General features: G+C 44.0%; 1 protein-coding gene across 4 annotated transcripts; it reads right to left on the bottom strand.

Moving 5' to 3' along the window:
* Window positions 1–3125: 3125 nt before the first annotated feature.
* Window positions 3126–26044, bottom strand: LOC138820462 (uncharacterized). 4 transcript variants are annotated; one of them, XM_070012143.1, is made up of 3 exons: window positions 25743–26044; window positions 11020–11199; window positions 3126–4342 (listed from the first exon to the last, which is right to left on the bottom strand). In XM_070012143.1, the coding sequence occupies exons 2-3, from the start codon at window positions 11109–11111 to the stop codon at window positions 3418–3420; spliced, it is 1017 nt and encodes a 338-aa protein (XP_069868244.1). In that variant the 5' UTR covers window positions 11112–11199; window positions 25743–26044; the 3' UTR covers window positions 3126–3417. The 4 variants fall into 4 exon arrangements, 3 of the variants coding, with proteins under 3 accessions (XP_069868244.1, XP_069868245.1, XP_069868246.1); XM_070012144.1 differs by lacking the exon at window positions 25743–26044 and adding an exon at window positions 11750–11796 and having other exon boundaries at window positions 11020–11195; XR_011369889.1 differs by lacking the exon at window positions 3126–4342 and adding an exon at window positions 6674–7289.
* Between the last annotated feature and the right edge of the window lie 280 nt (window positions 26045–26324).

The following is a 26324-nucleotide window of genomic DNA, read 5'->3' as shown; positions in this document are numbered from 1 at the left end:
AAAAAAACCCACAAAGCATAACATGGCAGAGCAACTAACAAACTTCCAGAAAAAAAATGTATTTGTTGGTTCTGGGACTTGAACTCTGGTCCTGGACACTGACCCTCAGCAATTCAACTCAAGGTGAGCACTTTACCACTTCAGCCACAGTGCCACTTCTGCTTTTCTGTGGTTAATTGGAGATGAGTGGCACAAACTTTCCTGCCCATGCTGGCTTTGAACCACAATCCTGAGATCTCAGTGTCCTGAGTAGCTAGGATTATAGGCGTGAACCAACAGCCCCAGCTGCTGGTAAACTTAATGGCATTGAACTAAATTCTAGAATGGGTCAGGTGTGTTGGTACATAAGCTGTGCTCCCAGTACTGCTGAAGCAAGACAATCAGAAACTTGTGCCATTTCCTGTGTGTTCACACTTATGGATATTACCCTTTGTCCCCTCTTTGATCTGTGCCAGGCCCATACTCTCACAGTCACCTGGCCCCCAGTTCTGTGGGTGGTTTTCCTGTTCTTCCTCTCTCCTTTTCTATTCCTAGGGCAGGAGGACAGATAACTTCCCTGCATAGAGGAGCACAGCCACAGCCTCATTCAGCTGGAGCCCTGGTTCACAGTCACAGGCCACACCCGCATCACCCTGGTGAGCACACCTAGGGCCAGGTAGTGGCTGATGGGAATGATATGGCTTTTGGAGCACAGGAACATTCACTATCAAACTCAAGGTAAGTGCCTTTGATCGAATTGTGGTTGAGGCCTTGATGCCAAGCTTGGTGATCATACATGGCATCTTAAAGACTTGGACTGCTCAGGAATCTGAGAATCTAGGTGGTCCCACAGCCCCCTGCACTGCAGGACACTAGAGTCAATCATATATATATATATATATATATATATATATATATATATATATATATATATATATATTTTTTTTTTTTTTTTTTTTTTTTTTTTTTTTTTGGAGAAAACAGGCTTGAGTCAACCATATTTTGAATCAAGTCATTGAGGGAGGAAAATGAATCGGAGCATATGAATGGGCTCCCATAGAGAGGTGGGTGTGTTGGAATGTCTCATATCTCTCCCCTCCTTCTGTGTCTCCACACAGGCTTTTTGTGCTTCTAACTGTCTGACCTTTCTTCCTACCCAGGCTACCAGGTGCTGCAAAGTGTGTGGAGCCAGCCCCTACCCCAGAAGGACTTGGCTGCCAGTCTCAGTGTAGCTTGACTCCTTGGTGGTGAAAGGCTATCAGGAGGAGCGATCCAGCTCTCTGCGTTCCTCAGGATTCCTTGAGCTGAGTACTTGATTTTCTTAGGCTCCCTCATACTCCATTATCCCAGGAAGACCTACCTCCTCTGCAGAGCTATGTGAGGCCATGGCAGACAGTGGTGGAGGTTGACATATTTACCTTTGTTACTCCATGAGGACTTCTAGACACATACCTGAGGGCAGTCTTCTAATGTCTGTGTTCTGCTGGTGAATGAATGATATCCAATAAACCAGTTCTGCAGGCTACATAGCTTCTATATGGCTCACCCTCTCTCTTTCCTTACTTTCTCTGTAAGCATTGCCTGCCCATTCATTTCTCCCAAATCCCTCCAACTTCTAAAAAACAAAGCCTCTTTCAGGAGATCTCAGATTTTTACCTTTCCAGTTAGTGTATACAAGTTTCACGTGGAACCATTGATTACATTGTGTTCTCAAAGCAGGAAACAATCATGGTTTGCATTTGTTTCCTGAATGTCATGTGGCAAAATCGTCACTTTACCTGCTATCATGTCTCCAGTTCAAGTAGCTAACAGTGACTCTCTTTATATCAACTTGAATGAACATAACAAAAAACTTGCTTGGTGAGTCACTCCTATATTTCTAGCTTCTGAGGAGGCTGATTTTGGTGTATGAAGCCAGCCCATGCAGGAATATTTGGGAGAATCTAATCTCCAAGTCACCAGCAAAATCACAAGGTTTGGCTCAAGGCGTAGGGATACTAGGGCCATCGGAGCCTCCTCACAGTGTGAGGCAGGAGACTGGGGCTGGCTATGGGCCTGGGTACAGGATGGCCAGGGAGGACAAACCTGTGGTGCAGCGTGAGTGGTTTACCTGAGAATCAGCTGCTGCTACCTCTGTCTTCCAGCCACAGGATTTACACACCTGTCCTCTGAATCTTCAGAAACTCAGTGCATACCTGACCCCACCTCTGCCCTGGACAAGGCACCATCTTGTGTCCTGTGATTCCCAACAGTCTCCCGATGGTCACCTGGCAGCTGATTTTACAGAGGCCCAAGTGATGGCCACCTCTGAAGACTCTCAGCTCAGCCACCAGAAACCCAAGGTGCAAGAGAAAGAGCTTGGCCCACCCCTTTTGCTCCACCTTGACCTTCCCCTCCCCCTTCACACAGCCTTGGGCTCAGGAGGGAGAGGAGATCCACACACCACTGCATTTTGTTTTCCTTCTTCTAACACTAGGTGTCCCTAGGGTTTCATTCTACAGAAGAGCTGGGAAAAGCTTTTCACCAGAGATGTTTTTGTTTTGCTTTGTTTTTGTCAGTCGTGGGGCTTGAACTCTGGGCCTGGGCACTGTCCCTATAGTCTTCAGCTTAAGGCGAGTGCTCTACCACTTGAGCCACAGCCCCACTTTCGGTTTTCTAGTGGTTCATTGGAGATAAGAGTCTCACGGATGTTCCTGCTCAGGCTGGTTTGAACCGTGATCCTCAGATCTCAGCTTCCTGAGTAGCTAGGCTTACAGGTGTGAGCCACTGGCTCGGGTTTCACCACAGATGTTTTTCTGAGCACACAGTCCATGTCTCTTAACTATCAGGGGCCCTGCCTTAGATGCAACTGTACCCACACAAGGCTAGATCCATAGCCACTCCTCTCACCTTCACCTGCTCCCTGCACACCATGGCCTTCCCTCCCACCTCCTCCAGGTAGCTGTGAGGGTCCTCCCCTCAGGAACATAGGCTCCATTTGGGGCTTCTTCAGTCAGCAGGTGGAGCTCATTGTTCTAGAACAGGGAGCTGGATTACTATGAATGGTGCAACTCAAGTGAATAATAGTAAAGTTTTATTAAAATACATCTTTAAATTATATAAAGAAAACAAAAACAGGAACAATTCCCAGCAGATAATTGGCAAGCAGAGGGAAAGGACTTGTTTAAGTGCTGCAGCTGGGCTCAGGGCAGCTCAGGAGTTGCTGAGTCTCTACCTCCACACCCAGAGTTGTGCTCCCAGTGTTAATAGGGAAGCACACTGGGGTGTATCTGCTGGCGCTAAGTTGCCCTCTGCAGGTAAGAGCGGGTCCAGATCACACAAAGTCTGTGGAGCCTGTGACATCTCTAGAGAAGAAAGGACAGTCACAGGTTGGAGTCCATTTGTTCTGTCCCCTTTGCAAACTAGAAACCAAAGTCAGATATAATGTGCAGTTGCTCTTCAGATATCCACTGGAGGAAGAGTGTTTTCTTCATAAGCATCGCTCAGAGACACCTTCTGATGCCAGCAAAATAGTGCTTTACCTTGTGGTTGTTCTTCATCTTCCTCCTTTGGTGGAATAGACTCTGTGTCAGATACACTGGACAGCTCTGGGTCAGCAATACAGAGACGTGCCTCTTCATCCTCTGACTCAGCTGTAGAACAGTCTGTCTCAGATGCTGATGACGAGTAATCCTCCAGGTACAGATCAGCTGCCCCCTGCTGGGCATTTTCAGCTGCCACAAGTGGAAAGTGTTCTTTGTCTCCTGATGCAGGCAGAGGCTCATTGAGAGTCTCATCAATGGAGCCCTGTGGTTGTTCTGCGTCCTCTGCCTCTGATGGACAGGTGTCTTCATCATGTGCCCTGGGAAGATACACAACAACACGCAGAACTGCTCTTTTGGACTGTGGCTCCTCTGCTGCTGCTTCTGGCGGGGCTGGGTCTGTCTCCACGGCTGTGCACACATCCACTGGGAGATCCACGTGGGTACATGGCAGTGCTGGTTCTTCTGCAGCCACAGCTGGAGATGCAAGGATCTGACGTGAAGAGGACTCGGCCATCCTGGCCTCCAGGGCAGCTGGAGCACATGCTGATTCTTCAGCTGCTATCTCAGCCGCACACAGCTTTGTCTTCAGTGCAGTGGGCACAGCCCACTTGGCATCTTCCACACTTGGCACCTGAGGTTGGCTTGTAGGAGTCACAGCAGTGTCCCCATCCCTGCTGTCCTGGGCTGGGCTGCCAGGTGCCACCTGCCGGTCTCTCCTTATGAATTGCCAGAAGGTTCTTCTGGGTCTGGGTTGGGGCTGGGGTCTGGGTCGGGGGTTGATCCAGTGTCTGCAGGTGTCAGCCAGGCGCTCTCTGCAGGATCTCCTGGAGTCGGAGCTACTGAAAAGCGGGCAGCAACAGGAAAACATGTTGCTTTTCTTGGTATCTCAAATGAGTTTTTCTGTTGTGGTTCTGGAATGTGGCTGCCTGGAAACCTGGATTCCAGGTTCTCTTTGGTCTTCCATCAAGTCTGTGGTCACTTCCTGGGGTCCTCTTACCTAAGACTCTTCCTCCATCAGGACCCCACACTGTGCCCCTGGGCTTCTGCCTGTTCCTTATAAGACATTCACAAATAGTGGATATGGTTTTACCAGTACACCCCAACATCCCTGAAAGTCCTGGGTGCAGTCAATGCCTCAGTTTCCAGGAAATGTAGCAGAATTCAGATAATTTAATATCTTTTGTTTTGAATGTTGTCATGTGTGCATGAGATTGCCAAGGCTTGGGGCTGTTACTAATGCAACAAGTATTTGGTGTTGGAAATTAACTTTTTGGAGAGGGGAGGACAGAATGGGTGAGGAAAGGTATAGAGGAGCAAAAACAAAGGAGTGGGTAACAATGTTGCACAAGAAATGTACTCATAACCTTACTTATTTAACTGCAGCCCCTCTTTATAACATCTTTAGAATTAAAAAAAAAACAAACCACCTCATCCTCCAGAGACATAGGTAATGGAAACTCATGTGGAGACTTACATGGGTCCACACATGTGTACACACTCTAGTGGACACATATATAGTCAATTTTCTTATGTTATCTGAGTATCTGATCCCCCTCCCCCAATTTATCTGTTATGATCTCATCTCCAAAGGAATATATTAGGAATAAGCTTTGCTGTGTGGTTCAGTTCAAGTACAGGCATCTGCATTAGAACTAATACCTTTATATATAGGATTAGGAACACATCTCCAATTAGCCTTCAAAGCACAGGAAATGTATTGGGTGCAGCTATAATCCTACCTACTCAGGTGGCTGAGATCTGAGGATTACGGTTCAAAGCCAGCCCAGGCAGGAAAATCCATGAGACTCTTATTTTCAATAAACCACTAAGAAAACCAGAAGCGCCGCTATGGCTCAAGCAGTGGAGCACTGGCCTTGAGCTGAAAAGCACAGAACAGTGCCCGGGCCCAGAGTTCAAGCCTCACATCCAAGAAAAAAAATGCAGGAAGTAGATAGGGGCTGGTGTCTTACACCTATAATTGTAGCTATTCAAGAAGCTGAAGTATGAAGATCCCGCTTCAATGTCAGACTGGACAAAAAAGTCCCTGAGATTCTTAGATTTAATTAAGCACTACAAAGAAAATCTAGGAAGTATAGCTGTGGCTCAACTGGTAGAGCAGTAGCCTTGAGCAACAAAAGCTCAGAGACAGTGCCCAGGACCTGAGTTACAGCCCAAAGATCTGGCTGACACATGAGAGTGTACATGCACATATGCCCACATGTGGGTACACACACACACACACACACACACACGTGTGCACACACACACAAGCACACACTTACACAGAGCCAGCAAGTAGTGATGTGATAGTGATGTGATATTGATCTTCAGATAATTTGGAAGATTGTTCCATGTTTTTATGTACACTGTTTTTGCAGTTTGAAAAGTATCTTTCATTTCTCAGTGCTGATGGCTTATGCTAATAATCTTAGCTAATAATCTTGCCAGACAGGCAAGAACGTTACTGAGACTCATATATTCAGTTAACCAACAAAAAAATCAGAAGCAGAGCTGGGGTTTTGCGGTAATGAGTACTAGGCTTGAGCAGAAAAAAGCACCTATGCACTGAGATTGAAGCTCAAGATCGACAAAAGGAAAACAGAACGTCTTTCATTGTATGGTTTGTTTCTTCCACAAGTATGTATGTTTTTAATACTAAGAACAGTCTGTGTGATATTTTCAGCTTTTGTTTTTGTTCTTTGGTCTGTTGTAGGACTTAAACTCTGGGCCTAGACACTGTCTCTCAGCTCTTCAGCTCAAGGCAAGAGCTCTATCTATTGAGCCACACTGCCACTTGTATTTTTCTACTTATGTGGTGCTGAGGAATCGAACCCAGGGCCTTATTCAGAAAGGCAAGCACTGTACCACTGAGCCACCTTCCCAGCCCCTATTTTCAGCTTCTTAATACTCTTTAGGTCTATTACTTTAAGAGAGGATGTCCATTAGTTCTCCATCAAGTTCAAAATTAGGTTTCTTTTTCCTGACCCTTTTCTTCCAAAACTGATTTTAATTAGCATTGTCTTTACTATTTTATAGATTATTTTTTTTATCAGTAAATTTGGACTACTTGGTTTATCAGCTTGATAGAATACTTTTAACTCTAAGGTATTACATATACAAAGAAATAATACATTATTTCACTTTTCTTCCCAATTTTATTAGTTTTACAATTTCCCTAATTGAAGAATATAAAACATTTTCCCTTTTCTTATGCCCTATTCTGTACTTGCTTTGGTTTGTCCTGTAGTGAAATATAAGCAATGCTCACAGGCAACCCTACTGCAGTAAAATCTCCAGTTATCTCTCAGTCACCGGAAGTCACCTCACCATAATGGAGTTTTGGTCAACATCTGAAACAGTAATTCGCCATCTACAACTCCATAGATTTCTGGTTTCCAGCACTGTCATGTTCCCTAGAAATGGGGAAGGACAGCTGGGATAAAAGCCTGTGTTCAACAACCTAATGTGGGAAAGGATTTCAGCAATTAGGAATGAGAGACCAGGGAGAAGGAAAGAATGGATGCATGCAGGAGGGAGTTATATGCACTCTAAGAAAATAGCTCTTGTCCTCACAGGGATAGACTGGAAACTCTGTGAAATGTGTTTTGAAATTATCTCCCCAAACAATGACTGTATTTCTCCTCTAACTCCCAGACTGGCCAATGAAAGGCCTTCACCATCCCAAAATTCTGCTTCGAGGATCTATGTGTGGTGGACAGGCCTCATTGTAGGATGAGATGATTTGCAGACACTGAGGTTGTAATCTCTGTTGTCAAAGGGAGACACCTGGAAGGCAGGGTGACACCAAAAGGAAGGGAGATGGTACACAAGAGGCAGCACAACACTTAATATTTAATATATCTAAGTAGCTATACCAAGAGGTTTCCATTATTATGGAAACCAGATTATGAGTACAATGCATCTTGGTCAATGTTCCGCTTCATTGTTCCCTCAGTGTGCCAAATCCACTATTCCCTCAAGTTACTAGTTGCTTTTATAGGTGGACATTGACTCTAATGACTATTGATTCACCCTTCTTCTCTCCATTTATCTGCTCCATTTCCCTTCCCAACAATACATGTGTCAGGACCATAGTATTCATCTTATAAAACTAGAAGTTAGTTCTTCAAAGGAGTTAAACCACTCCCCTTTGTATACCACACTTTGGCCAGTGTGTTTATGTTTATATGCTCATACATGATTTCATATATGATTATATCCAGTATGAATAATGCCTTTGAGTAAATTAGGGTGAGTTGATATTTCTGATCCATTTGCCATTTTATTTTTGCTCTTGTTTTGTATTGTTAATTTCCTATTTTTTCTCTACTGTCAGAGATGGAAGATAGAAATGTCCTGATGTGAAATTCACTGAGATTTACTTGAAAGCTTAATATGTGATCAAGTTTTTAGTCTTCCTTAAAACTTTGAAAGAACAGGTTTCTTCCAATTAGGGAAAAATCTGTTATTTTCATTTGAATTCTTATTTGTTCAAATGTCTGTGTCTCCTTATATACAGTCTTGTTCTTTTGCTCATTTAAGGACTGAGAGTGTTCCAGTCTCTTCTACAAAGTATGCATTGTAATGTGTTTTCATTCACTAACTTTTCTAACTTTTTATAACTTCATCTGCTATGTTGAAGTCTCCCAGTCAATGAATACAGTGACTCTGTGTATGCCAACTTGTATTAAATGATATAAACTAGGTTGTTGGTGGCTCCCACCTGAAATCCAATCCTGATAGCCAGGCAAGAAGCCTGCCTGGGCAGGAAAGTCTGAGACTCTTATCTCCAGTGAACCAACAAAAAGCCACAGTAGAAGTGCTCTCAACTGGTACAGAGCCAGCCCTGAGCACAAAAGCTGAGGGACAATGCACAGCTGTGAGTTCCAGCCCCAATACTGGCACAGTCATTTTAAAGGGCTGTCAGTACACTGGCAGGTCATCAGACCACTGCTAGGTCTGGGGAACTGGCAGAGCTGGGGCTTGGATTCCTAAGTGTGAGATGGGGACCTCCCTGTTCCAGCCTAGCTGCCTTCGGACATACGTGCCAAGGAGGTTTTGTGTTTGTGTGTGACTACAATGCATAAACACAAGGAAAAAGCCTGAAGCCATCTGCTCTGCCCTGAATGCCCCATCTCACCAGCACCTGGACTAAAAGGTCAGCACATTTAGGAAGTTCCCAGGCTCCCTCTAGTGTTTGGAGTTTAAGTTGACAGTTATGAAATGTCCAGAGTGGGTGTTTGACATTTTTCTCGGTATGGCCAAGTCCAGGTCCTGAACCCAGGATCTTGTGCTCTCATTCAAGCCACATCCCTAGTTCCAGCTTTTTGCTTGCTAATTGCAGCTAAGAGTCTCATAGGCTTTATGTCTAACCTGGCATCAAACCTGGATTTTCAGAGCTCAGCCTTCTCTGAGTAGCCAGATTTACAGGCTAATTCACCTGTGCTTTTAGAAATATATAAAATGTGTACTATGTGTGGCACAAAAGAACATATAATGAAGTCTCTTTTCTATTTTACAATAATATATACATGTTTATACATCAACACACATATCTTACATGATTTTGAAGATGAGGAGAAAGGAGTGAGGAAGAAGCAAAAGAAGATTTGTAGTGTCACACAAAGTACTAAGTGAAACAACTTCAAGATAATATGCTAAGTAAGATAAAGTGTAAATTGTATGCATTGTATCTTTTGTGGAAAAACATAAATATTTGGCCAGGTGTGCTGACTTTGGCCTGTAATTCTAGTTAATGCAGAGGCACAGATGAAGAGAATTAAAATTTGTGACCAGTGCAGGCAAAAGGGTAGCAAGATTCCTATGAACCAATGGAAACTGGAAGCAGTGGTGCTCACCAACATTCCAGGGAAGCAAAATCAGGAGGTTATCAGTCCAGACTGGCCAGGACATAAATGCAAGGTCTTAAAAGAAATCTAATAAAATCACAAAAGCGTGGAGGTATATTTCAATTATAATGCTTGTTTAGGAACCTTAAGGCCAAGAGTTCAAAGCCTAGAACTAGGTAGGTAGTTAGTTAGGTAGATAGGTAGGTAGGTAGTCAGGAAGGCAGACAGACAGACAGACAGACAGATAGATGATAGATAGATTAGTGTTTGCATACCGTTTTATTTGCACAGAATTGCCAGGCATGGTACTGCACCTTGTAGCCCAGCCCACTAGAGGAGGGGGCAGTATAGGATTATTATGAGTTCCAGGACAGCTTAGGGATGTGTGTGTACACACACACATATATTAATACACACATCTTCAATATCATATCTAGAATTTCAAGTGTATGCTTATACCAACTAGTATGACTTCAGAATAAGAAACAAAGATGTTTCTTGGGAATGCGAGATGCCATTTTGTTGGGGGAGAGCATGGCATGTCAAATTGCTCTTTTAGTAGCTCTATCAATGACACCACAATTTCTGCGTGAAAAGTTGCACAGTCTACAAGCCTGACCTTCAGTTCTAGCATCATCTAACTTCTCTGCTGGATCCCCTGCATGCATTATGGGTTTTGCATTTCTTAGGCTTTCTTTTTCTAACCTGCCACTGGGAATTGAAAGCAGGTCCTCTGCTCTCATAACAAAGTTATTTACCTCAAGGCTGGTGATCTACCACTTCAACCACAGCTCCATTCTGGCCTTTTGATGGTGAATTGGACAGAAGGGTCTAATGCATTTTCATACCCAGGCTGCTTCAAACATTAACCCTCAGATCTCAATGTCCTAAAAACCCAAATTTACCATTATAATCCACCAGTGCCCAGATTTTTTTCTTTTCTTTTTTTTGGTTAGCTGTGGGGCTTGAACTCAGGGCCTGGCCATTATCCCTGAGCCTCTCTGTGCTTATGGCTAGCACTTTACCACTTGAGCCACAGTGCCATTTGCAGGTTTTTAGTAGTTAATTGGAGATTAGACTCTCATGGGAGCTTTTTTCCCCAAACTGGCTTCAAATCCCAAACCACAGATCTCAGCCTCCTGAGTAGGTAGCATTACAGGCATGAGTTACTGGTGCCCATTATAGAGCCCGGCCTTTGGGTTGTTTTGCATTCATGTTCTGCTCAAGTCTCAAGACCTCTGGCCCTGCAATTTCCCTCACACTTCCTTGGCCTCTGGAACTCCCACAGAGAGCACAGTGAAGTGGGACTGAATTCTGAGAGGTGTCTGGTGCCTTGGTCTGGGCATTATGCTCCAACGACCATACCAGACAGTGTTGTAGCTTCCTGTTCTTCAGGAGTGTTCACAGATATACACTGAGTGGAAGAGAAAAACACACAGGGACATTGTGTGGTTTAGAGAACAGAGGCATTGAAAGTGTGGAATGAGCTTCCCTCTTACCTTGTCTGGATTAGAAGAAGTGCAGGGGAAATGGGGAGGAGGGGTGTTGAGGAGGGTGGAGGAAGAGGAACAGTCTAGAATACAATGGGAAGTGCAGGAGTCAAAGAGTATTGATCAGGAGCCTTTAAAATAAAGCACAGGGGAATCCCAGCTCAGTCTCCAGCTCACCAAAGCTCCTTTGCCTGCAGGGAGACTCCAGCATGGCCATTCCAAGAAGTTTGATTTTCTTGTGTCTCTGCAGCAGGGAGAAGGGATTCCATTCTAGGTGCTCATAAGCCTTTCAGGGTGCCCACCTGGTTCCAGTACAAGTCCCTGAAGAGTCCCAGAGCGGTTCGTCTGCAGGCCTGGCTGGCAGAAAGGATATGTGGTGAGCTTGGGAATGGGTGGGGGTGGGCTCCTCCTTTCCACATCCCTCTGGCTCTGGCAGATAGCAGAGCCAGCCTCCCTGTGCCCATGTACCACGGTACATCCCCACTGCCCCGGCCCATCTTTCCCTCCCCAAACTCTCAGAGCCTCTCCACCCTCTCCATCTCCTTCTCCCCATGCAGGCAAGGATGGAGACCTCATTCCCCATGGTGAGTGTGACCCACACCCTGCTCCATGTGAAACCCTGGGCCCTGGAGGTGATGCTGCTCCTGGTGTTTGGGTGGTCTTGCTACCATTGGGATGTAAGTGACATGATCATGAAACTGGCCAGCCACTTCCACCAGCTCATCCTGCAAAGTAAGCTGTCCTCAGGGAGGGTGATCCAGGCAAACTCCAGTCCCTGGGGGAGATCTGCAGCTTCCTGGCAGTCAGGGCAGTCTCTGGCCTCCCAGCCAGTCTGCAAAAAGCTTTCAGGAATTCAAGGGATCTAGAAAATCTCATCAACTTTGTGTTCTGGGATGGCAGCTCTCACCCTGTCTTCAGGCTGGGTTCAGTGTACTGGGGTGGAGAGGGTTCAGGACACAGGTGCAGCCTCCTCACACAGCTGTTCTTGCAGATACAGAGGAGGCCTCAGCCAAGGAGGCTCAGTCCCAGCAATTTGAAGGGCTGACTGCCAGGCCAGGAGCCAGCTATAGCTGAATCTGGAGCAGGAGGAGGGGAGCTGAAGTCTCTGGAGGCTTCTCAGCTTGGCAGACATCACCAACCCCTGTGAGAGCCACATAGGTTCAAGTGGAAGTTACTGAAGACTTATTCCTTCTGGTCTTGCCTGCCAGCTAGGAAAGCTTTTTTTTTTTCTTTTTAAACAGACATTCTGTTTTTTTTTTTTTTTTTGGGGGGGGGGTCCGGTTGTGGGGCCTGAACTCTGGGCCTGGGCACTCTCCCTCAGCTCTTCAGCTCAAGGCTACCACTTGAGCCACAGCACGACTTCTGGCTTTTTTTTCTTTTTGCTTAAGTGGTGCTAATGAATCAAACTCAGGGCCTCATGCATGCAAGGCAAGCGCTCTACCACTGAGCCACCTTCCCAGCCCCTAGGAAAGCTTTCTAAGCTGCTGTGACTCTACAGAATGTGATGGGATGGGAAAACCTGTTTCCACCGGTCCTTATGGCTGTGGTCATCCTGGGTTTGCGAGGTCCCTGGGGCATACTTCCATATGGCCACCAGACTTTTTCATTTATTCTGGTACTGGAGCTTCAACTCCGAGCCTGGCCTCTGTACTTTCCCATTTCTTTATGTGTTTTTGTTTGGTTGGTTTTTGTTTTCTGTGTTTTGTTGTTGTGGGTCGTGGCATCTGAACTCTGGGCCTGGGTGCTGTCCCTCAGCTCTTCAGCTCAAGGCTAGTGCCTCTACCACTTGAGCCACAGCGCTACTTCAGGCTTTTTCTGATTATGTGATACTGAGGAATCAAACTCAGGGCCTCGTTCATGCAAGGCAAGCATGCTACCACTAAGCTACCTTCCCAGCGCTGTACCTTCCCATTTCTACTCAAGGCTGGTGCTCGATTACTTGAACCACATCCTACTTTTGACCTTTGCTGGCTAACTGTAAATAAGAGTCTCAAAATCTTTTCTGCCCCTGGTGGCTTCAATCTGTGTTCCTCAGATCTCAGCCTCCTGCATAGTTAGGAGCCACCAGGCATCAGCTGCTACCAGACATTTGCCAGAGGAGGGAACTGTAGGAGAGCTGGGCTGCACTGCAGAGATCCTCAAGTTCCTACTGGAACTCAGATGACTGAAACTCAGTGTCTTTGCTTCCCCTTCTCCTCACCAAATCAGCTGAACTTATATATAAGAAAAGGGAACCGAAGTCAAAAAGCATCAACAGAGGGAATAAATCAAAAATAGAGAAAAAAGCAACTGCAAACAGTACAATGGGACAGAGAAGCACAGAAATGGTGGGAAAAAGGGCAATCCAATTAAACAGTGAAACTGCCTAGACACTATGTAGGAAATAATCTATAACACTGGGGGGAGGTGGCTAGGAGGGGTAAAACAGGGAGAGAATGAGAGAGGGAGTCACAATGTTCAAAGGAAATGTACTCATTACCTCACTTATGTAACTGTAAACCCTCTGTACACCTCCTTTACAATTAAAATTTTAAATCTAAAGAACAAAAAGACAATCCAGGTATTCTAAAACCATATTCCTCACAAAATGTGCATTTACAATGTGTTAGCTTTACATTTTTCACATGTCTGGCTTTACTTTGTGAGTTACTAAATATTAGTGCAATATATACCCACTCACTTTGATTTGTATATTAAAATAATCAAGGCTGGGCACTGGTGACTCATGCCTGTAATCCTAGCTATTCAGGAAGCTGAGGTCTGAGGATCACAGTTCAAATCCAGCCCAGGCACAGAAGTCCATGAGACTCTTCTCTCAAATAAACCAGCAGAAAATCAGAAGTGGAGCTATGGCTCAAGTGGTAGAGCATTTGCCTTGAGCTGAAGAGCTGAGGGACAGCACCCAGGCCAGAGTTCAAGCCCCACAAGCAACAAAAAATCAAGATATTATATATGCCATCAAGATTTTATTTCTTCTCTAATGGAAGAGCACTTAAAAAACACTATGCTACTACTTTGCTTTCAATGAAAATTGGCATCAGCAAATCAAGTTGTGAAAATCAAATAGGCAACACCTTACAATCTATAACTGCTAGCTTTTTGTAGCAAGGTTTTTCTCTAAAATGTATAATCTGTACAAAATATGGAAACAAAGTGAATGCTGAAGCTAATGGTGCATTGCAAGTGCTACCTAAATATGTGGTGAAAAACTAGTAATGATAATAACAGCAGCAATTAACAATTATGGATTCCTTACCACATAAGTCCCTAGGCTGTTTATTAAAAATGACTTATTTCTTGACTGAGTTGACTAATTGCTATATACATTGTATGACAAAATTATAGTAATAAAAAAGCACATTTCTCTGAAAAAAAAGATGAAGGAAACCTGAGCAGTGCAGGTGAATCTCTCTGGTCACAGCAGCAAGTGATGAGGGAGTTGTGTAGACAGGATAGATTGGGTCTGCTGGGAGCGCTCCTGCTCATCACAGTAATCTGGAAGCAGCAAACAATGGCCAACTAGAATTATTGTGATAGGAAATTCTGCATTAAAAAATCAAGTAGCTAGGAAATAGTGGCTCATCTCAGTAATCCTGCTACTCAGGAGGATCTGAGGATGAAAGCTAGTCTGTATGAGAAATTCTGTGAAATTCTTCATCTCCAATCAACTCAAACAAAAACAAAGCCAGAAGCTGTGCTGTAGGTCAAGGAGTAGAGCGCTAGCCTTGAGAAAAACCATACAAAGGACAGTGCCTAGGCCATGAGGTTAAGCCTCTGGATAGCAATCCCCACTCCCCCCCCAATCAAGGAAATGCAGGCTCCAGTGGCTTACACCTGTAATCCTAGCCACTCGGGTAGCTAAGCAGTTTGAAGCCAGCATGGACAGAAAGTGCATGAGCCTTTTCTATATAGTTAACAAACAAAAGATGGAAGGAGAGTTGTAGCTCAGGTGGTGGTCAAGAGCCATCCTTCCACCAAAAGCGAAGGGACAGAGCTGTCCAGCCCCTGAGTTCAAGCCCCAGTACCAGCACATGGATAGATGCATTGATGGATAGACTGATGGAGGGAGGAGTAGGTGACACTAAGGAAGGGAGGGAAGAAAGTAGGGTTGGAAACTAATGGAAAAAGCCCTAAAGGAGAGGATGTCAAGTCTGCAGAACAGAAGGACACATGCCTGAGGGTGCTATATACATTGTATGGCAAAATTATAGTAATAAAAAGCACATTTCTCTGAACAAAATGATGAAGGAAACCCGGGCAGTGCAGGTGAATCTCTTTGGTCACGGCAGCAAGTGATGAGGGATTTGTGTTGACAGGTGGCACTTGCAGTGCAACATTAGCTTCAGCATTCACTTTGTTTCCATATTTTGTTCAGATCATACATTTTAGGGGAAAATATTGCTTCATAAAGCTAGCAGTCATTGATGGTAAGGTGTTGCTTATTTGATTTTAACAACTTGATTTGCTGATGCCAATTTTCATTGAAAGCAAAGTGCTCCTCCATTAGAGAAGAAATAAAATCTTGATGGCATACATAATATCTTGATTCTTTGATGGTTGTGCTACTTCCTCACTCTGTGTCCTGATGAATTCATCCCCTTTGGCTTCTTTTCCTTTCTCTCACTCTCTTTTTAATGCCAACTTCAGGGCTTGAATGTAGCACTTTGACTCTTACTTTGTTTTAATTTTCAAGGTTGTGACTCTATTACTTGAGCCACAATACCTCCACTTGGGGCATTTTGCTGGTTGAATGGAAGTGACCCAGATGAGATGTGAACCATGATCCTCAGATCTCAGCCTTCTGAACAGCTAGAATTTGGGGCATGATCCAGCAATGCCTGGCTGCAAGCCATTCTTTTGAAAGAAACTGGATGATAAAGATTGGGCATTGCTCAACAGATGCTATGAAAAATGTAGTTTACAGTTGGTGCTCCTATGACAATGAATAGACCCAGACAAGGATGAGACACTGAGTGGATGGCAAGTTTTCAGTTTGTTGTGGATACTATGTTTCTAGCACAAAAAGAAAGAATGGTCTAAGAATACATGAAGCACCAGACTGGATTCCTACCACTAAGAGGAAGAACATAATCCACATTTTAAGAAGCTTTGCAGACAGACCTTCATGGATAAAATACAAAATTATTTGGCTTCTGTGTGTGTGTGTGTGTGTGTGTGTGTGTGTGTGCGCTGACACTGGGACTTGAACACTCAGGCTTAAATTCAAGGCCTCAATCTCACTTGAATTTTTCACTCAAGGATGGTGCTCTATGCCTTGAACCACAGCTTCATTTCCAGATTTTCAATGCATCATTGGAGAGAAGACGCTAACTGACTTCTGTTAAGGCTGGATTGGAACACTGACCCTCACCTTTCAGTTTCCTGAGTAGCTGGAATTGCAGGTGTGAACCACTGATGTACTGATAGAATCAAATTTTCAGGTGCTGCTATGTCACAGCAGGACCAGAACAGTTATGTGGGTGGTGTTTTCCTCTTAGCATCAACTACAGGACCAGATTGTCAGATTGTATTTTTTACAAGATAAAGAGAATCCCTGCCTGATCTGCCATGAAAAGAAACATTCCTGTGCACACAGCTGTGTGCATCTGGCATTATTACTTAGGAACTCTATGGCAGGATACCACATTAAACAAGAAAAAAGACAAAAGAAACACACAAAAAGCAAACACATAGCACCCCTCCCCTTCCACTCCAAACACACTGGAAACCACTGAACTATCCCCAGCCCTATTGAAAAACATTGGGATGGGGCCTCATTAAACTGTTCAGCTGACTTTGAACATGTGATCCTCCTTTTTCAGTAGCCTACATGGCTAGGATTACAGGTAGGTGCTACTATTACCTATACAGTTGAATTATACAAAAACATTGTGATGAAATGTATGTATTTTCGTGCACATACATAATTGACTGTAAGTGTAACATGTGCTTCTGATAGAATGTAGCTCATAGTAAATCTTGCTTAACATGTGCAAGGCCTGGGCTCATCCTCAGCACTGCATGCCAAAAATAACACCTTCAAGATAGGAAGAAACTATAATTTGTTGATGAATCCTAGAAGGCCCAGACCACGACATTGGATTTCTGTACAGTTTCTTCCTGAGCTGTTCAGTCTCTAGTGTTCATTGTCTCTCTGGTCTATGACAACACTACACAAGGATGAAATCATGAGTGGGTCAGGGAAGAGATTAGAAAGGAAATTCAAATGTTCATGATATTCAACAAAAATGAGCACACAAATTACCAGCTCCTCTGGGACACAGCTAAGGCAGTACTCAGAGGCAAGTTTATAGCTCTGAGTTTCTACATCAACAAATTGGAGAGATCTGAAACCAACAATTTAATGAGACATCTGAACCTCCTTGAAAAAGAGCAGCAAAATAAACTCCAATTCAGTAGATGGAAAGAAACAATTAAAATTAAGTCAGAATTAAATGAATTAGAATTCAAAAAAACATAGAAAGAATCAACAAAACGAAGAGTTGGTTCTTCGAAAAAACTAACAAAATTGACAGACCCTTAGCAAATCTTATCAGAAAAAGAAGAGAACACATTCAAATAAATAAACTCAGAGATGAGAATGGAAACCAGCACAGAAACAACCAAGATTCAGAACATTATAAGGGGTTACTTCTCAAACCTTTCTGCTAATAACTTTGAGAACTTGGCAGAAATAGACCTTTTCCTAGCAAACATGCTGAAACTAAACCAAGATGAGTTAAACCATCTTAACAGGCCCATATCAAGCATTGAAATAGAAACAGCAATAAGAGACCTCCCTTCTAAGAAAAGCCCAGGACCAGATGGTTTTACAGCACAATTCTACAAGGCTTTCAAAGCACAGCTCACACCAATACTCCTTCAACTCTTCAATGAAATTGAAAGAGCAAGTTCACTACCAAACTCTTTCTATGAAGCCGTCATAACCCTAATCCCAAAACCAGGCAGGGACTCATCAAAGAAAGAGAAATATAGACCCATTGCTTTGGTGAACATTGATGCAAAACTTCTCAACAAAATTTTGGCCAATCAACTTCAACAATTTATCCAAAAAATCATACACCACAATCAAACAGGGTTTATTTCAGGGATGCAAAGCTGGTTCAATATACAAAAATCAATTAACATGATTCATCACATCCACAGGAGCAAGGATAAGAACCACATGGTTATCTCAATAGATGCAGAAAAAGCATTGACAAGATCCAACACCCCTTTATGATGAAGGTTCTGGAAAAATTAAGAAAACAGGGAACATTCCTTAATGCAATAAAGGCTGTATATGACAAACCTACAGCCAATATTATGCTCAATGGTGAAAAACTAAAGCCATTTCCTCTTCACTCAGGAATGAGACAAGGACGTCCAGTCTCTCCACTTCTCTTCAATCTAGTATTAGAATGCCTGGCTACAGCAATAAAAAAAGATGCAAACATAAAGGGGATCCAAATAGGGAAAGATGAAGTAAAACTCTCCCTCTTTGCAGATGACATGATCTTGTATTTAAAGAATCCCATGGACTCCACTCCCAAATTACTCAAGGTGATTCAAAACTTTGGCAAAGTAGCAGGGCATAAAATTAACCCTCAAAAATCAATGGCTTTTTTGTATGCCAACAATGAGAAAAGTGGCTGATATTAGGAAACCAACTCCATTTGTAATAGCCCCACAAAAAATAAAATACCTAGGAATTAACTTAACCAAAGAAGTGAAGAACCTCATGATGAAAGCTTTAAAAACCTGAAAAAGGAAATCAAAACAGAACTTAGAAAGTGGCAAAACCTCCCATGCTCCTGGACTGGAAGGATCAACATCGTAAAAATGGCAATACTTCCCAAGGTGATCTACAAATTCAATGCGAGACCTATCAATATCCCAACCTCATTCTTCAAGGAAATAGAAGAGGTAATCCAAAAATTCATATAGAACAATAAAAGACCCTGAATAGCAAAAACGATCCTTAACAGAAAGAACAGTGCTGGAGGAATATCAATACCAAATTTCACACTCTACTATAAAGCCATAGTAATCAAAACAGCTTGGTACTGGCACAAGAACAGACCCCAGGACCAACGGAATAGAATTGAAAACCCAGAAATGAACCCACAGACCTATAGGCACCCAATCTTCAATAAGGGAGCTAAAAAAATAGAATGGAAGAAAGACAGCCTCTTCAGTAAATGGTGCTAGCCAAATTGGTTAACTACTTGTAGAAAATTAAGCTAGATCCTTATATATCACCCTGCACCAGAATCAACTCCAAATGGATCAAAGATCTCAGAATTAAAACAGACACTCTGAAAACATTACAGGATGGAATAGGAGAAACCCTAGGTCTTGTTGGCACAGGCCAAAATTTTCTTAATAGAGACCCAGAAACACAACAAATCAAAGACAGGTTGGACAAATTGGATTGCATGAAATTGCAGAGCTTCTGAATGGCAAAGGACATAGCTAGCAAGATCAATAGAAAGCCCACGGATTGGGAGAAGATCTTCACTAGCCATACAACGGACTGGGTCTCATATCTAAAATATACCTGGAACTCAAAAAATTAAATCCCCCAACAACAAATCCTCAAAGAAACTGCCCAATAAATAAGTGGGCTAAAGACTTAAAGAGAAACTTCTCTGAAGAGGAAAGAAGGATGGCCAATAGACACATGAAGAAATGCTCAACCTCTCTAGTCATAAAATAAATGCAAATCAAAACAATATTAAGATACCACCTCACCCCAGTTAGAATGGCTATAATCAAGAACTCTAATAACAGATGCTGGAGGGGATGTGGACAGAAGGGAACCTTACTGCATTGTTGGTGGGAGTGTAAACTTGTTCAACCACTTTGAAAAGTAGTATGTATGGAGGTTCCTCAAAAGACTCCACATAGAGCTTCCTTATGACCCAGCATTCCTGCTTTTGGGCCTATACCCAAATGATCACAAACAAGACCATATTAAAGTTACAAGCACACCTAAGTTTATTGTAGCATTATTTACCATAACTAAGATATGGAACCAACCCAGGTGCCCCTCACTAGATGAATGGATCAAGAAAATGTGGCATATATACAATATAGAATTCTATGCCTCCATCAGAAAGAATGACATTGCCCCATTTGTTAGGAAATGGAAAGACTTAGAAAAAAATTATACTAAGTGAAGTAAGCCAGGCCCAAAGAAACATAGGTCCCATGGTTTCCCTTAGTTGCAATAACTAGTATATGTCTGAGACAAGCAGAAAAGGTCAGATATGTTGATGTTAGGTGAAATGAATCCCAAGATAAATATTCAAATTTTTTTACTTTCATGTGATTGTTTCTACATATTTATAAGATTATTTCTTTGTTGCTTTGTATGTCCCTTCCCCATGGCATAACCCCTGCTTTCACTGTATTTGATGTTGGTATAAGTTGTGGAGGGGAAGGGAAAAAACAAATCGTTTAAATAGGGATACAGATGGACCCATTGCAACAATGAGATGTACAAGTCGTTATGTTGAAAAACAAACTTTACAACTTTGGACAGGGGGAGGGGGGAGACGGGGATATGGGGGGTATATGGGAAGGGATAGGAAGGGGAAACAAAGGAGGAAGCAACAATGCTTGATAAGAAATGTACTCATTTGGGCTGGGAAGTTGGCTCAGTGGTAGAGTGCTTGACTTGCATGCCTGAGGCCCTGGATTCAATTCCTCAGCACCACATAAGCAAAAAAGAAAAAACCCAGAAGTGGCGCTGTGACTCAAGTGGTAGAGCACTATCCTTGAGCTGAAGAGCTGAGGGACAGTGCCCAGGCCCAGAGTTCATGTCCCATGACCGGACACCCCCCCCCCAAAAAAAGAAATGTACTCATTTATTTTGCCCATTTAATTGTAACTCCTCTGTATGGTATTTTCACAATAAAAAAATTTTTTTTAAAGAAGCTCTTCTTCATTGTCCCCAGTTTCAGTAATCACTCATTGGATTTCATTGCTCAGTTTGCAGGAACTCTCTGAAGAAGTCAGCTGATGGGGTTAGGAACTAAGCTGAGCACTAGCAGCTCCTGACTCTAAAAGTAGCTGCTGAGAGGCTGATTCAAGGAGCATGACAATTCTAAGCCAATGGGGCAGAAAAGTCTGTGTGTGAGATTCCACCTTCACATAACCAGGAGAAAAAAACAAGGCCAGAGGCATGGTTCAAGTGGTAGATCATCAGAGGAAAAGCAAGCCTAGAGAGTACAAGGCCCTGAATCTAAACCCTATCACATGCAAAGACTGACACTGGGCTGGACCAAGTCCATGTTGTGACCATGTGCCTCGGACTGGCTCTGTTGGGACAATGGAGTGTCGCTACCGCCTTGACCAGCAAGGAAGACGCGACACCGGACTCTTCTCTCTGCAGTTTATTGAGGACCTTTGAGTAATCTTCTGACCCCAACCCTGGGGAGAATTCCCCACAGCCTTAAGTACCCGCTGGGTAGCCAACCCTGATACGCCACGTGGGAACCACCAATAGGTTCAGGTGCGCGGAAGCAAGCCAGATTCTTTGCCTTAGCCATATAAGGAGTTGTTTACCACGAGAGCACTCGCCAGGAAGGCGGAGGGCGGAAGCTGGTGCCATCTTCCAGGTGCGGCCTCTCGCAGCTCTCTACAATGGAGGACACCTAGGGGAGGAACCTGGAATAGGGGGGGAGATGGCAAACAGACAACTCACACACAAGAGGAGCTCTAGGTCTGGGCACTGCCCCTTAGCTCTTCAGCTAAGGCTAGTGCTCTACCACTTGAGCCACAGCCCCACAACCATGTTCACTCATGTCTCATCACTGTAAATCAAACATCTGATCCCAGAAACTTTTCTATGCATCCACTCCAACATCAAAGCATTTTTCTTGAACACATGTGGTAAAGAAAAGGTTGCCACTGTGGTGCTATTGAGATTGGTGGAACCTTTAAGGAGTGACCATGAGAGAGAGTTTCTGGGGTGTTTGGGGCATTCTTTAGTGGGGACCTTCATAATAAGACTGTTCATCACAGGCCCAAACAGGCAGTGACCACAATATACAACAGAAGACTGAGTGATACATACAAAGGAATCTTGACTAGAAGACAATATGAATAAATCTCTAAGTAAGGTTAAAGAAGGCAGACCTATGAGTAATTATTGACTGATTCTAGTGAGCTCTGAATAGTAGGTGTCCTTGAGGTGTAAGTGGTGGGGATTTAGGAGTGTTGGTAATATTTACCTCTGTGGCTGATGACTGAAAGATTGGTGGTGTTTGTATTGCTGACAAAAAGTATCCCTGATTAAAAAAAAAAAGCCAGGCGCAGGTGGCTCACACCTGTAATCCTAGCTACTCAGGCTGAGATCTGAGGATCACAGTTCAAAGCCAGCCCAGGCAGGAAAGCCGCTGAGAGTCTTATCTCCAATAAATCACCAGAAAACCTGAAGTGGCGCTGTGGCTCAAGTAGTAGAGTGCTCGCCTTGACCTGAAGAGCTGAGGGACAGCGCCCAGGCCCAGAGTTCAAGCCCCATGACTGACCAAACACAAACAAAAACCTATTCCCTGATACAACAACAACAACAAAAAACTAGTATGTAATTTGAGTTTTCCTTGGCTTTGTTAGGGTCACACATTCCTGTTTGAGGAGCGCACAGGAAGGAGTGGCAGACACAGGGGCACACCTTCCCCAGCACACGTGCACACGGTCCGTGTCTGCAAGGCTGTTCAGCAGGCCGGGCGGCCATGCTCTCTAAGGATGGCCTGGGTCACACTGGAGTGGCTACGGCGGCCCTTCCGGGCCAGGCGCCGCCATCCCACCGCGGAGCCGCAGCCCTGCGAGCTGTCCGCACGCAGGCTCAGGTTCTCTTCCTCCCTGCAGGTCCTCCCGACACCCCACTTACAGAGCTCAGGGGGCCTGGTCCTCCAGCAAGCCTGGCTTCTGTCAGAAGATGCTCCAGCAGGGCCTCAGGAGCGCCATGCACTTCCGGTGGTGGTGTGGCCACTTCCGGCCCTGGGCACCTGGAGCTCAGGTGAGGCCTGGAGCCTGGGGTCACACAGCCTGCACTGCCCTTGTCCTCCCTGTCCTTGAAGTGGACTACTATGCTAACCAAACCAAGTACTCACTGGTGCTTTGAATAGAGGAAGAGTACTCACCAGAGCACCCAGCCACAGGGTGGGAAGGATCCTCCATCCTCAGCCAGCAACATCACTGCCAGTGACATCCTGTGTTTGTCCCACAGCCCTGATGGACCAACCTGACTTTTCTTCAATAATTTAAGCCCTTACCAAATATTAAATGTCCATGTGTTCATCCATGAGCGTGTGTGTGAGAAAAAGAGGGAGGAGGGATGGGGAGGGAGAGGGAGAGGGAGAAGGAGAGGGAAAAACACAGAGAGAAGGAGCAGGGGAAGGATGGAGGGAGAGCGCCTGACCTAGTCCCAGCTGGCTGTCCCCAACCTACACCTTCCTTCTTGGAGCTCCTTCATGGACTCCCTCCCTGCACTTTCCCAGTTCAGCCTCAAATGACAGTGCTGTTCTGGCTTCTGTAGAAGCAAGAGATTCTGAGGAGGGTATAGGGTGGGACCAAATCTCCAGTCCTAATTTTATTTTGGTTTTTTGTTAGGAGTGGTGGTAGTTGTGTTTTCTTAAATCTATTTGATTATTTGGGGACTAGTAATAGAGATTGGTTTCAGGTAATGGGTGCTACCGCTTACCTTTTGGCTTCTGGGTAAGATTCTGCCACGTAAGTCATAGCACCACTATCGGTCTCTTGGTAGTTAATTAGAACGTCTCATGGACTTTCCTACCTAAGTTGGCTTTGAACCTCAATAATCAAATCTCATCTTCCTGAGTAGCTAAGATTACAGATATGGGCCAACAGAGCCTGACTAAAATTCTTTATTTGGGGAGCTACTTATCCCAAATATTGAAATCAGATTGTCTTCTAAATAAATATGCCTACTGGGTGCTGGAGCTCACACCTGCAATCCTAGCTACCCAGGAGGCTGAGATCTGAGGTCAGGATTCAAAAACAGTCTTGGCAGCAAACTCCCTAAGATTGTCATCTCCAGTTAATCACCAGAAAACAGGAAGGACAGCTGTTGCTCAAAGTAGTAGAGTGCTGGCCACAAGAAAAACAACTCAGGCATAACATTGAGCCTGAGTTCAAGCCTCACAACAACAAAAAAAAAAAGAAAGAAAAAAAAGAAGGGCTGGGAAGGTGGCTCAGTGGTAGAGCGCTTGCCTTGCATGCCTGAGGCCCTGGGTTTGATTCCTCAGCACCACATAAGCAAAAAGAAAAAAAGCCGGAAGTGGCACTGTGGCTCAAGTGGTAGAGCGCTAGCCTTGAGCTGAAGAGCTGAGGGACAGTGCTCAGACCCAGAGTTCAGGCCCCAGGACCGGACCCCCAAAAAAAAATTTTAAAAAAAAGAAAGAAAAAAAAAGGAAACCAACCCCAAAACATCTGAAGCCAGGCACACCTGGCAGACCCCTATGATCCTATTACTCAAGATTTTGTAATTTGAGGATCTCAGTTTGAAGGGAGCAAGTGAATGAAAAATCCTGACTATTAACTTGGAAAATATATTGGAATCAATGTGCAATTCAAATGGTACAGTTTCAGCCTTAAAAGAAAAGGCTCAACCAGAGTTCAGGGTCCTAAATTCAAATGCTGTTTCTAACTCTCTCTCTGTAAATATAATATATATGCTTGTATATATGTATATAGAGCTGTATATATAAAGAAGCATACATATATCTATATATGTATATATATAGATATATAATTGTTCTATTTGGTGCTATTTCAATGTTTGGATCCTCAGCTAGCTCACAAAGCAGGACCTAGTAGCAATTACAGAATGTTGGCCCCATCCTGTGACTAAGCAAGACTTGGACACCTGTCTCAACATGCAGCCAGATACCTTGTACCTGTGTTTGTCTATTACAACAAGTAGGCATCTCACTATCAACCTTCCTCTACCTTCACTTGCTCAATTGGTTCTATTGCTGTTCATTCCATCTGTTGTAAAGGCTGACCTTTCCTGAGAAGCTGAGATGGGAGGCAAGTCTTGCTCAGCCCATGATGAGAAAGTCTTGGGAGGTACTGACATAGGGCCATATTGACTTTCTCAGGCCTTCTGGGCATGTGTCTGAGGGAAGTCTCCTGTTTTTACACAAGTTTTCTACTGGCAAATGGTAGCCAACAAAACAAGCTCAGTAATACCTAAGTCTGCAAGTTTCTCTCTGTTGCTCTCACAATCTTATCCAGTGCATCCCTTCTTCCTGCAGTGCCACCTTCCTGGCTTTGTGCTCTCACTGGAGCCCACAACCTCACTTCCAGCTCTTCGCTGTTTCATTGGAGATAAAGAGTCTCACAGACTCTTCTGCCCAGTCTGGCTTCTAAATTAGATTTTCCAATCTCTCCTTTCTGAGTAGTGAGGATTAAAGCTGAGAGCCATGGGGCCTAGCATTTGCAATGCTCTTTCTCTTCATTTATTAAGGATGTTGTACCTGCAGTTGCTCTTCCAAACCCCTTCCTTCCTCTTCCCTGTAAATTTGAAAAGATTATGTGAAAAAAGTTCATGGATGACAGAAAAGTTCTTCCAGGAGAGGAATTAGTGTACAGAGAAGCTTCAAAAAATGGAGGAAATCTTCCCTGGGACATAGGAATATTCAGTAGTTCAGAAATACTAAACACCACATGGAGGCACATGCTGTAATCCCTACACTGAGAGACAGAGGAAGTGAGATCTAGACTTTGAGGCCAGACCTTGCTACCCAAAGAGATAATATACTACTAACAACAAAAATCCCAGTAACTGTGGGCTAGGCCTATAATCCTTGCTACTCAGCAGACAGAGCTCTGATATCTTGTCATTCGAAGCAAGCAGCTCAACATACCTGACACAAGGTAGACACAAGACAGAAATCATGTGATCATCTCTCAGAAATGTCTGTTTCAGTTTTGTTTTGTTTTGAGAAACAGAAATGTATTGGGAACCATCTCCATTTCCACTGTCAAGAAATCTTCCGGGAATAAAGAGGCTTCTCACCTCCAGTCAGGCTCAGACACCCTCTGGGAGGCACACTAGGGAGGCTTGGGCAACAGTGGAGTTTCTCTATAGATAGAGGACTTGCCAAGCAATGGAAAGAGTCTCAGGGCAGACCATGTACAAGACATAGCCATGAACTTCCTGCTTGGCTTTGATGAGAGCCCACAGTTGGCCCATCCCCCACAGCCATGACCTCAGCATTCTCTCCAGTTTAACTGCAGCCACACAGGGGAAAAGCAATGTCACTGACTCATCTGCAGGACATTAGCTATAAGTATGAGAGTAGGTTGACACATTCTTTCTGGAAATCTGTCCCTGGGATCAACCCTACCTTTCCCTTCCCCATGCAAGTCCAGTCCCTGGGGAAAACACAATTTGATTGAATTGGGAAGGACATGAAGTAGAGCACTGTTACAATGTAGCAGCTCAG

The sequence above is a fragment of the Dipodomys merriami genome, unplaced genomic scaffold (assembly GCF_024711535.1).
Source record: "Dipodomys merriami isolate MVZ:Mamm:240054 unplaced genomic scaffold, mDipMer1.0.p SCAF_89, whole genome shotgun sequence".
Taxonomy (NCBI): domain Eukaryota; kingdom Metazoa; phylum Chordata; class Mammalia; order Rodentia; family Heteromyidae; genus Dipodomys; species Dipodomys merriami.
This window is presented reverse-complemented; position numbering and strand designations above follow the sequence as displayed.